General features: G+C 36.7%; 1 protein-coding gene across 13 annotated transcripts in view; it reads right to left on the reverse strand.

Moving 5' to 3' along the window:
* The window catches only part of RGS7 (regulator of G protein signaling 7), a 285,437-nt gene that overhangs the window by 86,097 nt on the left and 182,258 nt on the right, over window positions 1–17,082 (reverse strand). For all 13 annotated transcript variants that reach the window (XR_003993464.1, XR_003993463.1, XM_030499469.1 and 10 more), the window contains one exon: window positions 15,972–16,022. Coding sequence is in view for 11 of the 13 variants with exons in the window: in XM_030499469.1 (XP_030355329.1) it covers window positions 15,972–16,022 (51 nt within the window). In the remaining 2 variants the exon portion in view is untranslated. The remainder of the gene's footprint in view (window positions 1–15,971; window positions 16,023–17,082) is intronic.

Here is a 17,082-nt window from a genome sequence, read left to right on the forward strand (position 1 = left end):
TGTTTTTCCTAGCAGTGATACTGCTGAAAAGTGGAACATCACGTTCAAGAAACAAATTAACCCAAACCACTGTTTCAATTTTTCATAGCTAAAAAAGGACAGTGTTGCAAGTTATAACAGCTAATGGCAAAGAGACACCTCAGGTGAAAGACAGAAATATATCTGTGAGCCTGTCGCATTTCAACAGGATAAGAAATATTTTTATATAAACTCAAAATGTTGCTGTGGGTGTAGTTTTTTAATGTGTGTGCTATTGCTCAGACATAAGCTCAGAAAAAGCTTGAAATTCCATGGGGTTCACTCTGCTGTTGAACTTTATTTAGCTGAGTGGGTGAAGCAAACAAGACATGTACATAGATTGATTAGCAATCATTTTTGTGAGAAGTAATATTGCCCAGACATCTGCTGTGCCATTTCAAGGAGAGTGATCTTGACGGATTAAATGCCAGTCACTTTCAATATACTTTTTTATACAAGAAGGTAAGACATTTTCAATGCTTTGGGACAATTCAAACCTGATGAAATCTAAACAATGAGAAACATACCCTGGTTGTTGAGATTTCATATTATTTTCATTTTAAACATAGTGCAGTTTTCTCCTTACCGTAATAACTATTGTATGGATTGATGATAGTTCGTTCATCTTAAATTGCAGGGTATGGTAATATCAGTGGAATAAGTTGTTTCTAGTAATAACATCCACAGGAGGGAATTAAAAAGGATGGATGTTCCTTGTTTTTCTTCAGAATAAACATGTTTCTGTTCACCTTAAAGAATATGTTTTCAGTGATTAGTGTGCATTCTACTTTTCCTTATGCATTGCAAGGCTTTGGGTGATGTGGTCTCTATTATTTATGTTTACTCTGAAGTCCATAAAACACATTATAGTATCCTACCATCACAGTTACAGTCTCACAACATCTGAAGTAGCTTTCCACAAAAGTGGGTGTTTCCCAATTCTGCTCCACCTTAAAATGGCATTTTTCAGAGTCTGTTTTATGTTCTTTTGTGCAGCAAAGTCCTGGAGAAAGATTTCCTAAAAGGAATGTGGCTTGCAGCATTTTGTGTCCTTAAGATTGCTATATGACGTGACAGTGAAAAACCCAAACTTGCAAATTTTTCATATACTTCTTGATACAAAAATGTCGAACAAATGAAAACTTCTCTTTCCATCAAACAATAAAGTGTTTGTCATTCTGCATTATTTGTCTAATCTAAAATCCATCACAGTACTGAAGTGCATTGCTAAGCCACATGGCTGACTGGAGAAAGAATTAATGAGTCAGAACTTCACAAGCACACATTCTTTTTAAGTGTCAAATGCCAAGACATTATCACTTACTCTCACCTCACTCCTGCTGTCATTTCATTGCCAGTGTGAACACAAGCTGCAATGGATTAACTTTGACTTAAAGTAATAAAATACAACCTGCTTCTCATGCTCACATAAAGCGTAGGAGACACTCTCTTCTCTGGGCCTGACTGCGGCATTTAAAGAGGGGAAAATAAAACAGCTAGAAAATTTCTTGAACACCCACATCACTCTAAGCCTCTCTCATCTGTCCCGTCTGAAGGATTGAATTTGCAAAGGGAGCAGCACTCAGAGTCATTTCAGGGAGGGCAAAAGAGTCACTGAAGGAAGAGGCACTATTTACCCAAACACAGTTAAAATTAGATTCATGCTTGATTCCAAGATACCCATCACAAACCAAGCTATCTGTCACCACAGCAGCTTACTTAAATAGGTAGGATTTTGCTTGTGCTGTGTGCTAGACAGTGGCTGCTGATGCCATCAACAGGCCAGAGGCATCAGCAGGAACTCAGCAGGTAATGGGGAAAACCTATCAGAGATGTGTCATGAAACCTCATCTGCCCAAGGAACAGTAATGTCTACCCTTACAGTCTACAGTCTGAGCTGATCTGTAACACAGGGTGTCACTTATACAGATAATCCCAAGTCTAGAGACAATGATATATACCTGAAACATTGACTTCTTTGTTCACAGAAACTTCCGGCAAACCAGGGACACATTACCAGTCTTGCCTTACGTGCTCACAGAATGTGGGTGAATTGGGACTCATCTAAATGTCTGACATAACCCTGGAAAGATCCACACAAGATGAACAGAAGTCATATTACTGTGAAAGAATGAATGAAAGGGGAAGCTGACCTACAGTTTCTTGGAAGAAAAAAAAAAACCAAAAAACAACAAAGCAAAAGACCTTTTTCACTCACAGGAGAAGAAATAAAAGAAAGAAAGAAAAAAAAAAGAGGAAAGAAAATGGTTATCAAATGGGAGAAAAAAAAGAAGGTAGTCCTTGAAAGAGAAGTTGAATTTCACTGCTAGCAATATACAAACCCTCCTCCTGAAAACACTTAAAGTGTTCTCTGATAAATTTTTTATGCTATTGTTTCCCACCGGATTTCAGCTGATTCACACACTAACTCTTGCTTCCTCCTACTAAAGCTCACCTTTCATTCTCTTAATAAAATTGTACCTTGAAAAAGCAGACCCCTGAGACCTCAAAATGTGATCACTTGAGGTGAGCACCATAGATTTTGTTTTGACAAAAAATCCCCACGTGAAATATTTGCTTGGTGTGTTTGTTTGGCATATTGGAAACGTGCAGCTACACAGGGTGGAAGAAATCCATTGAAGCTGCATCGGGTAGACTTTACCAGGGAAACCAGAACACAGCACAATTTGATCACTAGGAAACCAGTTCATTCTGCACATGGTGATGAAAAGTTGCCTGAATGTGTTTAAAATTGCCTTTAGTTTTCCTATCATCTTTCTCCTCAATTTTTTAAAGTACCTACCAATATCACACCAGCAATCAGACCCTGCAGTGGTGTACTTTAGCTCTGTACCCACCAACCCAATCCAACATTTATAAAACATTTCTTCTAATTTCACAATTACTGCTTTTGAATTTTTCTATTTCAATTTTGCAGAAATCACAGACATTTTGCTATTTTATTACTGACATCTCTTGTACCTTTAAATTGAAATGATAGAAGGATGAAATCCAGACTTCTTTGAAGTATGGGTTTCCTGCAACTTTTTAGTTTGAGCTTTGATTCCCATGCTTTTTCAGGGCAAAATACAGAAAATCAAAACCTGTGTGTCTTGTTTTCCCTAATGACAGTCTGAACTTCTCTTCATGATATTTCCTAACACTTCACTCATTCCCTCTCTAGTATGAAAGTCTGTGCTAGTGTATAAAGTCATATATGCACCCTTTTGAGGAAAATTCCTAAATTAAAAAAAAAAAAAGTTACAAAAAAACTCCATTACTGCAAATACCATACTTAGATTCTCTTAGATGAAATCTTGTTCCACGATTTCAAGCATCCGTAAAATACCCAAAGTATTGGACATACACTACTCAGTAGTAGAATTACTGTGCTATTATTTCAGGTCTTCTTGTACACTTCTTACCAGTTGCTGCTAGTACACCAGATCTTCCTACTTTTTTCTCCAGCAGGCTGGGTCTGCAGATGTGTGATCAAATTGTTTGGCTGCAGACATTCAGTGGGGAACTACATGACACATTCTCCATGGCACATGACAGCCAAGAATTTGTGCAAGTGAGAGTCAGCCAGTAAATTCATTTTACATCATGTTTCCCTCAGACGTGGTGCCCTGTACGATGTCATGCTTCCCCGGCTACAGTACAGGGTCACTGCTTCTCCCTTTCTTCATCACGCCCAAGGCAAGGGACAGCTCCCCTGTCAGTCAGCTGTGGTTGGACATCACAGGCACAGGAGCGGTTACAACAGCACACTCCAAGCATATGATCAATAGGCACTGCCACAGCCACGTATATATTTAGGGTGGGGGTTCAAACCATGAGAGGAGACACATGGTTAAGCTTTGGCAGATCCAGGGCATGTCAATATCAGATGTTGTTAATGCACCAGTTGGATTTGTGGCCAGCAAATAGCAATGGCGGGCACAGGATTTTTCAGTGTACAAAATATTTGTTCCTGAAGGAACTACCAAAGATGATAATCTTGAATGAGAGGGATGTCAGCTAACGTGGAGTTTCTGAAGTTGGGTGCAGGTAAGCAATAGGTAGCACTAAACTCTTGCTACAATTACTGCTGGTTAAGATGAATTATGACACTTTTTTAGTCTCCAAGTCTGTTTTGATATCAACTGCTACTACGTCAACCATCAATTTTGTATTATTGTCATGCATTGCTATCATAATCACAGAACACCTAATTGTGACCAGGCAGGTCAGATAATACAAAGAACATGCAGCAGCAGCAGCTAGAAAAATAACTGCCTTTTTCACTGCACTCAACACAGTAATGAAGAATACAATCCTCTTCATAAAAATTTCTATACCTCCAGCAAACTGAGAGCATAAAATGCTGAAAATAATGTATTTCTTTCAATGGGAAGAATGCTGTGCTTTTAAAGTCCAGCAGGAGAGAAAAGCTTTACAAGTAAATTGGTGTCATTGAGACCCACATCAGGGAAAAATACCATCAAAGCTCAGGCAAGGTAAGAACAAAGAGCGTGGAGGTAGCTTTCCAGACAATAACACAGGAATGTGATTCTCCACGTGATCAGATACAGTTATCTGGGATGCATATATACAAAAATCAAGGCAGTTATTACAAACAGGATCACTTTTAGAAACTTCTCTTCATTATCCATAATTAATTTCTTTGAGTGGAAAGTAAAATATATTTCACATCAAAATGAAGGATGAGAAAGTAAACTTTTCAGATGTTGCAAAACTCTATTTTATGCCATCAGATGTTCCTATTGCCACAACTGCCCCCCGCCCCAGTGCTCACTTCTCCCCATTGCACAGGATTTACACAGGTAATTGTAGAGAACTGTCAGTTCAGCCAGATAAATTTTGCTATTAAAAATATAGAAATACTAACTAGCAAAAATAGCTCAATGAAAACCTTTTCATCAGGGCTTTTTTTCTTTTTTCTTCCACAAGAAGAGAAGAGGTCTTGGTGAATGACCTATTTCTTCACTAGTGGCAGAATCTAATCTGAAGAATCTGAAGGAAGAGATAGCACTGATGACAACAGCTGCAGTAAAAACTATCAAAGGCTTTAAAATAAATTGATAAAATGGACAAAAGCTGGATATCTAGCTGGATAAACATAATGGTCACTCTGTGTTTTAAGGCAAGTCAAATATTAAATTGCTGAGCTGTTACCCCTAGTGTGGAATTTATCATTCAAAATACCTTCAGTACTAAAGGAAAAAAAGTTGGAAAATGTGTCCTTGGGTTTTAGAAATTCAGGGGAAATTTGGAGAAAAAAAGATTAATACAACAGATGTCTATACAGCCAACACGATAGCAACTATAGTAAAGGGTAGAATGAATGAAAATAAAGATAAATGCAACAGAAAAACAAGACTCTGCACTACCTTTGTTGGTGAATTCAATGTCTCACAACTCTGTGCATATTCCTATGTGGAATTAGTGAACATATAAGGTCATGAAAATCTATTTAATATATTATCTTGGATTTCCAGGGGGCTTTTGGCATGATTCCCCTAAATATTTTCTAAAGTAATTAAGCAGATCTGGGATAGAAAGTCATGGAAAAAGCAATAGGCAGACACAGGAATAAAGGTAAGGCACAGGAGCTCCGTTATCACACTGAAGGGGGTTAACCACTGTAGCTGTGTCTAGCAAATCCTGAACTGTTCAGTACTATCCTAAATTATCTACAGAAGGGTGTGACTGATGATATAACAAAATTTGCTGAAAGTATATCATTACTGAGGCTAGTAAAAAGTGAGTTGTGAGGAGAAGTAGGAGGATTTCAGGGTACTGATGCTCTAGACCACACAACAGCAGATGGAATTAAATTGACAAATGTTAAATATTTCAAATATGAACCCTCCCTCCCTTTGTTCTCATGCCCAGTAAATGGCTGCAAGTCAGCTCAAGAAAAACAAGAGTCACTATATGATTCTGTGAAACTGTCTGCTCAAATCTCAAACAGAACATAGTTATTAGGAAAGAAACAGAAAAGAAACGAGAAGCCATTGGTATTATACAGCATAGCACACCCACATCATAAATTCCAAGCAAAATTCTGGTCATTTAATCTCAAACTATATATTAAAAAACGAAACAAAACAAAACCCCCCAAAACCAACAACACAGGAAGGAGGAGGATAAGGATTACGAGAGATCTATGAAGGCTTTCATATAACAAGAAATATCACAAATCAGAAAGCAGACCATGGAGCACAGCCATTATAGCAGTCTATAAAATCATGACTAACCAAGAGAAAGTGCATGAAGAAGGAATAATAATTTGCTTTTCAGAACCCAAGAACCTAGAGTCAAACAATGTGACTATCAGGCAGACCCTTTAAAATAAAAAAGCACATCCATAATATGTGATCAGCCTGTGTTACATATTGTCATGGGGTGTTGCAAAAGCAATGGGAGAAAGATCATTCAGGAACTATCAAAGAAACTGGAAACACCTGCAGGTCAGGAGATTCCCTAAGTTTCAGACTGTCAGGAGCTGGACAGGCAAAGCAACGCCACCTTTCTTTTCTCCTATAGTGCAAGTCTCTTCCTGAGCATTTGTAACTGACCACTGTCAGAAAGAGCTCATGGTCGAGATGGTCTGACTGCAGCTCTGTCTGTCTTATGCTCCTACTGATGTTGCTGTACAAAATGCACTTAATTTCTAGTATTTTGGAGTATGCATTGGATATAAACTAATTTGCATTGCTACCTATGCTTTTTGTTGCTGTACAGATTTCTGGTTCGCTAATTAAAAACAAAACAAATCCTAACCGCTATTATGCTTAGACGCCCCTGGTGTGCATAGTCTCTTATAGTAGTTGCTTATGATAATTTTGCTTTATTTCATGCTAGTGGTTATATTTGAGGATGTAAATAATTCCACAATTTCAAGATGTGAATATTCCACATTCATAATTCTTTGTAATCTTTCTAATAAGCTTAAAAGCTATTAAAATGTTAAGTTTTCCTGTTTACATATTACCTTAAAGTAGACAGTAATTAAGAAACAAAGTTTCAAAATAAATTGCAAATTACTTGTTAAAATTTCTGCATGCCTGAGGTGAATGGAACCTTTTTATGGTTTGGATTTTTTTTAATTATTAGTTTGAGCTTCAACTTTACTGAGAACAGTAATCTTTTAGCACCTATAAAAATTAGTTTCTGTTGTCACTAGATATTTTATACTTTGCGCATCCAAGTGTTCCAAAGCCAAGTGAGGTCTTGCAAGTAACAAAACCCTACTAGAGATGGCTCTTATCACCCACCCCGCCATGTAAAAAGTGAAAATCCTGAAACGTTGTGTAATTTGATGAAGTGATAGAATGCAACCACTGAAATCAGAAGAAAGGAGAAATATTAGAGGGAGACCATACGAATGGAGAAGAACATGTGAATTAGATCCCATCAGCAGCCATAAGAAAATGAGAACCAAAGGTATTCTATGTAGTAAACTAGATCACCCAGCAGTTAATTTAACTGTCACTATGCTCCTGTGTGGACAGCAGTATTTCTCTACACTTGCTACGGGAAAACTGAAAACCTTCTTAAGGACAATTAGTAACAAAATCAAGAGAAGGCCTTACTTTAACCTTCCAGTCATCAAATGCTATGTACAACATGTAAATACCAAAACATTTTTGTTTACTTGGCTACAAATAGGTGCAGCAGCTGTTGGCAACATGAAATAGGATTTCAACTACTTTTATTCAATAAAGTTGTCCAGATTTAAAATCTCACTTCCACCTACTTGCACTTTCCACTGCTATATAACACAGTTCTCCGGGAAACAAGGAAGCGGAAAGCTAATGAAGTCTCTAGACAATTATTTAGCTGCTTTTAATTAATTATGCCAGTATGAATTGGGAATTAGTAAGTGTTCTTCCTCTTAAACCTCCAAAACTTGGTACGATCCCAAAGGTTCGGAAGGAGGCTGTCAAACAGTAAGAAAACCACAAAAAATGTAACTATATTTAAAATGGGATAAAATCTTTTATTAGAAAGGTTATTATAATTTAATCTAAGCAATTAATTTATGACCTTTATTTCTAAAAGTTATCAGAGTTCTTCCTAAAAGGGCTCACCTTTTCTATTATTCTTCATTCGTACTTTTGCCCTAAGCTGAGTCAAAAATATATGTTTTATTGTTATTAACAAAGACAGCAACATAATAGTCTCTGAGCATGTTGAATAATCGGTGACAGCTGCTAGTGTGCAGAGTTACAATGCAAGCAGACAAGATGAGGAATGGATAATATTTTTGAATCAGCTGTATTTGGTATCTGAAGCCAGTTATTTTGAAAATCTGATGCATCACTAGGAAGTTAATATTGGCTCTACATACATTTGCCTTATGCTAAGATGTTGGTTCCATATGCTGAGTGATGGCATCAAGAAAAAGAGATTAGTACAACACGTGGAAGAAGATGTCCAGTTAGGAACTCCAGTTCCTTAGAAGAACAATGTGGAGAATTTTCAATGAAAATTAAGGAACAAAAATTGCCCAATTTGGGACTTGATTCTAAAAACTGATTATAAAGCTTTCCAGACTTTATAAAACATTTGGCAGAAGCCAGTATTAGTTTTAAATAGCTCATCTTATATACAGCTCTGTGATGAAGCTCTGTACTTTGAGGTAACTTCATGGGTAAAGATTTCAGTTGAGTAGTTTAGATTTCTTACAGCCTAATTTGTTTTGTGACTGAAAGGATGAAATACATTCCTTCAATTGGTGCAACAGAGCATCTGAACTTCTTTCCAATGAAAATACTTGACATTAATGCTTACTGATTTTCAGCTTCTATTATCTGGATCTGGTAACAGTTTTAGCATTAACTTTTTATCTGAATAGGCTTCTTCAGACTTATTTTTCTAATCCTTATTTTGTATTGTATTCTATTCAGTACTTCTTTCCTACTCTTCACTCGGTAAGATTCTGAAAGACCTCAGTGACATAAAGCCCATACTGCCTACTGAATTCTAAAGAAAATGCTGATTATTGTTTTGTTCCAATTTTTGAAATCTAACTGCGTATCAGACACATTTTATAAGCTAGCTTTTGGATTTTACCTTGAGATATAGTGAAAAGGCCATGTTACACATAATCCTTTTTTAAAAGTCATCTAGTTAAATCTTGTTTCTTTTGGAGTTAATGAGAAAACCTGCGGTTAATGAGAAAATTCTGCAGGGTTGGAATTTCACCTTTAATGATTAAAGGTGGAGGAGGAGTGGATGACATGTGAAGGTATTACACTTACCACTGAAAATAATTCTGAGTAGAATTTGGAGACTTTAATATTAAAAGCACGAATTATTCCTCATTTAAAATAAATAGCTTTGTAGAAGTGAATGGAATCAGAGTTAGTATTAAGAAAAAATGACATTTAAAAACTCAGCTGAAGGGTATTTTTTTTCATCAAAAGTAACTAAACATCAACAGAATTCTGTTTTATATAGGAAACATGTATGACACACAAGTTATAGTTGAATCATAGAATCATAGAGTGGTTTGGGTTGGAAGAGACCTTAAAGATCATCTAGTTCCAACCCCCTGCCATGGCCAAGTATACTTTCCACTAGACCACGTTCCTCAAAGCCTAATTAGAACCAAAAGAGGTATATTTTGAATTAGTATGCTATCGACAATAGCAAACAGGTTGGTCACAGAAACAATGTTACAGAACATGTATATTTTGTCGCACCAATAGTAGTAATATAATTTTATTCTTACCGTTATACAGCAAATTATGCTAGAAGGCGACAAATTCCACAATCGTGGTCTTATCCCATTCCTCCAATATTGCATTTATAAATTAAACAGATACAATTCATTAATACATTATAGATAATTCAAAAGTTTATAAAATTACTTTAACGATAAATAGGATTAGGTATGTAGACTAGCCCTGGTTTGTACCCGGCTAATATAACCTATTATATATTGATAATAATTTTAATACCTTTCATGGTTTATTAAGTGGTTTCTAAAGGGATTTTCAGAGTTTACAATGTTGTATTGTTATATATCCTTCTATCTGCAAATAGTGTATATTAATTACTAGGATGAAAAAACATAAACTGTTTTATATAGTATACTGTAAAATAATGCCACCTTAAGGCAACCAGGGAGGCGGAATTCTATTTAGACGTGCATAGTATGATGAAACCTGATAGTTTGACCTATCTGCAAATGTAAAGGAAGTGATTTGTCAATGATACCATGAACTCTTTGCATCTCTACCAGTCACAAACTCCATTTCTTCCCTGCAAGTGTAAAAAAATGTTCATTTTTAACCAGCTGCCAAACTACCAAACATATCTGAAGAAATGACTGCTTCTTGAAAGGAATTGGAAATGAGCACTGATATAATCTACCACCTATCTGCAAGCGAGAAAACAAACTGGCCGACATGTTAATCACCTTCCAGAGTGACTACATGGGAATGAGCCTTCTCTGACAGTACTGGCACACATGTAGAGTGAAAACTTACTCCAGGCTGGTCCCGCTGCGCTCTGTGATCTTAGGAGACACTTTTAACACATGCAGTCTACCCAGGGTTACAAATTACATGAAACTGGAAAAAACTTTATTGGAAAAACATGAAAACCATTAAGTCTGATTTACCTGTCCCAATTTAATCACAGGCAATACACCTCTGTTCACCAGTTCCAAAATCTGTCTAAAGGCTTTGGGCACAGAACAATAACCTCTGCACATGAACATTTACCATTGCAGTCCGGAAACCACAGCAGCGGCTAGAAGTCCATCAAATGCCACACACAGGTAAGTGCCCTCCATGCTACACATAACTAAAGGAAAACCAACCAATACATTTTAATTTTGCTTCAGTATCACAAGATTAAAACTATTGTTACTAAAACAGTGTCTGTAAATTCTGACATTTTCTATTCCCAAGCAGGATTTGAGTTTTACTTTCTTTCTGTTCATCCGAAATTAGTCATTATTCCATTTAAATGTTACAGGACCTGACAAGTTCAGATCAAATTCACCCAGTAGAAGAAAGTTAGAAAGTTATTCTATTATACACTAGACTTGATGAAGGTTCATGAGGTTTGCCTTGTCAAACAAAATGTGCCTGAGTTTCTGTTAAACAAATGAAAAAAGTGAGCATCTTGGTGGTCCTAGATTCCTGGGATGAGGGTTAAGATACATGGGCAGGCAGTGTAAATTACTTTTAGTTGAGCTGATAAATAGGATGCATTCTACTCTTGCTCTATTTCCACAGATTCTGATTAATGCAAAGACTGCAAACATAAGCATGACCTTTCCATTCCCTTCTGTCTTTTCATAAGAGGCTCTTTTCTCTGTTAGCAAATTCTAGAAGAACTTCCCCTTCACTGGCAGCTGTCTGGCGCTGTCTCCCAAATGGCAATCATTTAAAACATCTTGTCTGGCTCCTGCTTTTTGCTGCTACCTTACTGCATCTGCAGGGGGAAAGGGGCAGAAATACCTTAGAGCTGACCGGTTTTTCAAGTACACTTTCATAAACTCAAATAAAAACCTTAATATTTTTTCCTCTAACTCTTTAGAGCAAGCACTGTGTATTATTCAAGGTCATTATTAATGCAGCAACTGCTGGAGAGAGATTTTACTACAAAGCAAAGGAGGGAAAGGTGGAAGAAACACAGACGATGTGCTCCTGAGTCCTCCCTTTTTATTGCACTGGATCAGTGACCACAGTTTACATGGCTGCTGGTGGGCATCTAGTTACAAATTAGCTGCATCAGTTAAGTGAAAAGACTGTTAACGGTAAAAACTGAACCTGAAAAATCACAGGAGGGTGTCTATTTCAAGGTACAGTCTTGTTCTGTAACTTACAAAGTTTGACTTGATATATTTGACATTAGTGTAATTGTTGATGTCCAAGAGCAATAGCAAACTCCTTCAACAGACTGCCAAAATGAGCTGCACCAAGGCAATGTGAATGCAAAGGCTGGGCATTCTGGAACTGGTTGCAGTACTGTGGATACAGTAGCCATCCAATAATGAAGTGCCTTCAGCCAAATTCAACTGGCTTTGTAGATATGAGTAAATTGAGTAAGCAACACTGAGGACTAAAGGTACTGTAAGGGAACAAGAGGATGATGACTCTAAAGGGCTCTAAGACACCTAGGTAGAAATTCTTCACAGGCTGACTTAAGGATGACATGCGCGTTTGTGAGTAACACATATTTCATTACGCAAATACTTGAAAAACGACAGCTTTATTCCCCTTAAAGAGACAACAACATGATTTACCATTAGCAAGTTGCAATGCTAGAGAATAGAGAAATCAAATGCCTGCCCAAAGGGCATCAAAGAAATCAGTACAAGAACCAAGCACAAAATTAGTCTCTTGGCAATTTCAGCTGACACTTCTAAATCAGCTCATTTACCCTTTTTGTTCTATTTTTTCCCCTAAGGATTAAAAGTACTTCAATCTCTAGTGTGGTCAGTCTGGTACATTTCATGGCACTAATTATCACTTTAAAAAAGAAAAACACAGTGTAGAAAAACAGAGTAGATTTTCCGCATTAAGAGTAATTGGCACCATCAGTGAAGAGTCAGCACTTACCCTGTAATGGTCAATTCAACAAACACATATCTGAGTGCCAAACCACAAGCCCTTACAATTCTTGTAAACTCAGTTAATTGCTTCTTTTCGGGTTGAGATCACGCTTATTTTTATGACTGAATTAAACTTCCACATTAAAAATAACTTAGATAATTTCTGTTCCTTAAAATTTTGCAGATGAGTTGTAGGCTGAAACATGAACATTTTTTAAGTACATATTGAAAAGCAAACAATGTAACAGCAACTGTACATTGCACACAGCTATTCTGGGCACAAGCTCTACTCTTCTGCACTGAAATAACTTCAAATCTGGTACAATTTAGCTGAATCCACCCATCATCTCCATTTTATTTTCTTGATGGAGATTTACTGCAGCAAGGCAAAATCTTTCAAATCTTCCACAGAAAATCATTTTCCATTTATGAAAAATGTGCACGTGCTCTTTTGGTTGTTGTTTTTTGGGTTTTACTTTGTGGGGGTTTTTTTGGGCAGGGTGGTGGTGGTCTGGTTTGTTCGGGTTTTTTGATTGGCAATTTATACTTGGAACTATTTTCTATTTGAAATTGCTGATTCCAGATAATAGCTTTACACTTATTAATATAGTGAAAGCAAATGTTGCTGCCTGACCTTCTCCTGCTTTTTGTTATCCCACTATCCATAAAGCAGCCTTCTTCATTCTCACCTAAATGGTATTGGAGTTGTATTCCCTATGCAAAACAAAGGGAAAAAATTGCACTACAAAATGTGACTTTTTGTTTGTTTGTTTGTTTTAATGTATGGTAGTGCCATTTGCTTCTTATCAGTTCTTTGTTTTACTAGAGAACAAGTTGACTGAATCAGCTAGGTGTTTTCACCCTGGAGAACAGAAGGCTCAGGGTGGTCCTCAACAGAGTTTTCCAGTAGTTAAAGGGCAGCTACAAATCAGGACTGAGGCTCTTTTCCAAAGGAGCCACATTGGAGAGGACAAGGGACAACGGGTACAGTTTGCACAGGAAGAGGTTTTATCTTGGTATAAGAAAGAAATTTTTTACAGTGAGAAAAATCAGTCACTGGAACAACCTCCCCAGGGATGTGTTGGAGTCCCCATCACTGGAGGTTTTCAAGATGCAACTGGACAGGGTGCCAGTTAACCCCATTTAGGCTCTCTTTCCCATTAAAGGATGGACCAGATGATCTTTTGAGGTCCCTTCTAACCTGGGCTGTTTTATGATTCTGTGAAGCTACCTGTCTACTTAAATCATTCGCATGCCTTGTTTGCACAAGTAGTTCACAGCAGTGGTAGACGAGGAATGCAAATAGTCCTTAATTTTTTCAGGATGGAGTAGAACATAATCTTACAATACGTGAACCAAGGTCTACTTTATGTTGCTTTTACAGGTATGTTGCTGATATGAGAATTAGACAGATAGGGTAACTGTCAGTGCAAACACAGGCATTATTTATTTGTACATCACAAAACTGCATAGCTTCACAGAAGCTTTGTAACAGGACCCTACCAGGGGAGTTTTTTTTAAAAGAGAGCCATAGTAAAACCCTGATACACTGGTGAAAAGTAGAGAGGAGACACTGGAAATCCAAACTATAATGGCAACAGTTCACAGAATTTTAGGGCTTCTCCACAGGAAATTCTAGATTGTCTTTTCTAGAACTGGAACAAAAAGTCACACGCTTAAAAGATTTTACAAAACAGAGTATTTTCAGAGGTTTTGTCATGTGAATAATTCTTGCCCACTGCCTGTCAGGTTTACTGCTATCTGGTAATTCTGAGCACTCCGCAAAGGCAGCATTTAGGGTGACTTGCTTTCTGAAGATTTGCATTCAGCCAGCTCCAGATAGCTGACTTTGGACTAGGACTAACATGCATAAGACGTTTTTGTCATTGTGGATAATTTTTTCCACCCATTCAATCTGAGATAATAAAACCCATCTTAAATTAAATTACTGTGGTGTTCTGGCTACATATGTTAGTATTTTGTGTGTTTGCTTAATTTTAATTGGATATCAACACAGCGAACCATGTTTTCCATTTAGTTGAAGGTTTTTTCTATTCCAAATTTTGCAACAACCAGATAATCTGAAAGAAAACCTCCCAAAGTATTGCAGTTCTGGTTTTACAAATGAAGGTTAAGCTCCCATACCAAATAAGTATAGTACGGCAATCTTTCAAACTCTGATAAATATAGATAGGTGAGTGTTTTGTAGCTGACAACTGAGAAATATAATATCAGACTTAGGTCTCCTGCAACCTCCATTTTACCTTCAGGAAGCAAACATATGACACTCTGTGTAAAGTTACGTAAAACTGGAAGCTATTAGTGATCTCTTTCATGTAACATATCAATATGTTGTGAGCTGGCTGCTTCCAAATATTGAATTATGAATTTATAATAGTTTCTTGTTATTCAAGTCACAATTTTAAACACAGTGATTTTACTTTTTGCTGGAAATACACAATGATCACGCTTTCATTTCCAATATGACAGAAAAAAAAAAAAAACCCACAAATTTTTCGAAATAAAAACAAACAACAAAATAAAACGTAAATTCCATTCCCCAAATTCTGAAGTGGAAAGGAAAAATAAGTATTTTTGATCATGCTTTAAAGAAGGAAGATTCTTTTTCCCCTAACCAAAAGATAATAGGAACTTCCACAGAATAATTTTTTTCTAGAATTCAGCATTTTCTACTAGAAATCATTCCTTCCCAGAAAATTTCAGATCATGTAACAAGATTCCTGTAAATCAGGGAAATAAATATCACGTACACACCAAACTCTGTTTGCTGCTGGCCACACAAGTAACCTTGTAACCAGAGCTTGTAACCAAAGCTTTACTTCCACTTTCCAACCCAGTTGATTGAGCAAGGAACTGTTCTTCCTCACTGCACTGATTTTATTTACAGTTCACTTTCCATTTAAGATGCTATAAAAATGTCCAAACTTAAGAACAGAAATGCAGTAACAGTACAAAAGCTTATTTTACTAATTCTATTTATTTTTTATATATTGAAAAATTCTGTTAAGAAAACAGGACATGTTTAATAACTATTTAGCGTGACAATGAGCAAATTCCCCTTGGAACAGAACTTTAAACTCATTTTGTGCTAAACAAAAGCAGTTATCATTTTCATTCTTGGCCATCATCTTGTTTCCTGGTACCTGCTCCAATAAAATGAATAACAAAAATCCTCAGATTCTTAGCAAAGGTTTCTAAGGTTGATGCTGTCTGTTTTGCTATTGAAATTATACTGATCAAATGCTGCCTGGCCATCCACAGTGTAACAGCAGACAAAGTCAGGTCCAATCATTTAAAAAGACAAACTAGAATTTTCAGACATGGAAAAAAAAAAAAGAAGTTAAATTACCTGGGTCTTCTATGGATAAGTTCTTCGTTAACCATTGAACAATGTCTGAACCTAGGAATAAAACAACAGCATTTTTGGATTAATAAGGTTTTTTCCTCTTTCTATTCTTCAGTTCCCTGGGCCAATTAATATTGTTCTACCATGTAAGAGAGATCTACATTTTCTTCTCAGTTTGTCTAGAAAAAAATAGATCATTCTATTTTTTTTTTTTTTTTTTTTTTTTTTTTTTTTTTTTTTTTTTTTTTTTTAATTTTAACAAAGAGATATACCACTCACTTTTTTCTCTAGGCCAAGACTCATAAAATGCAACAGAAGTGCATTAATGGTATGATAACAGCCTGCATTTCAAAAATTAAATTACTGCAAAGTTTACATAGAAAAAACAAACACCATATTAATACGAAGATTTTCACACCTTCCAAATGAGTCTACTAATGAAGCCTAGAAAATGTAAATTCAACACACATTGTGATTATGTAATATATGGGGTATGTGCTGTAGGCCATGCTGGAGGCTTAAAAACCTCCTTGGGTCTAACACATGGCATTATGAACTCCTCAGGAGCTGCAGTTTGTGTTCAACTTTGCCTTCTGATTTTATATCCTTAACTACTACTTCTGCTGTAGTTACTTTCAACCCATTTCACTGGCTACCTGTAAAAGCATATTCAGTTACCTAAATCATAGGATCACAGAATCATAGAATGGTTTGGGTTGGAAGGGACCTTCAAGATCACCTAGTTCCAAGCCCCTGCCATGGGCAGGTACACCTTCCATGAGACCAGGTTGCTCAAAGCAGATTCCTTTGTTTCGTGTCATAGACATACAGAAGAACTCCTAAGAGACCCCAAAGTGGTTAACTGAGCATAGGCAGTCTTTACAAAAATTATATCAAGAAGTCTCACTTAATAGTGTAGAATTCATATTAGTGTATGGTCTGGGAAGGACAGACATGCACCCTTACTGTTCTCAGTACCAGTGGTGTTAATGTACTACCAATGTTTCAAACTCCGCCTTGTAGCTAAGTTCTTGACATTTTTCCTCAGGTGCTAGAGCTCTTTCCTTACCACTCTGGTCCCCTCCTTCTGTATCCCTTCATTTACTGCCTATCT

The sequence above is a fragment of the Strigops habroptila genome, chromosome 10 (genome assembly GCF_004027225.2).
Source record: "Strigops habroptila isolate Jane chromosome 10, bStrHab1.2.pri, whole genome shotgun sequence".
NCBI classification, from domain to species: Eukaryota; Metazoa; Chordata; class Aves; order Psittaciformes; family Psittacidae; genus Strigops; species Strigops habroptila.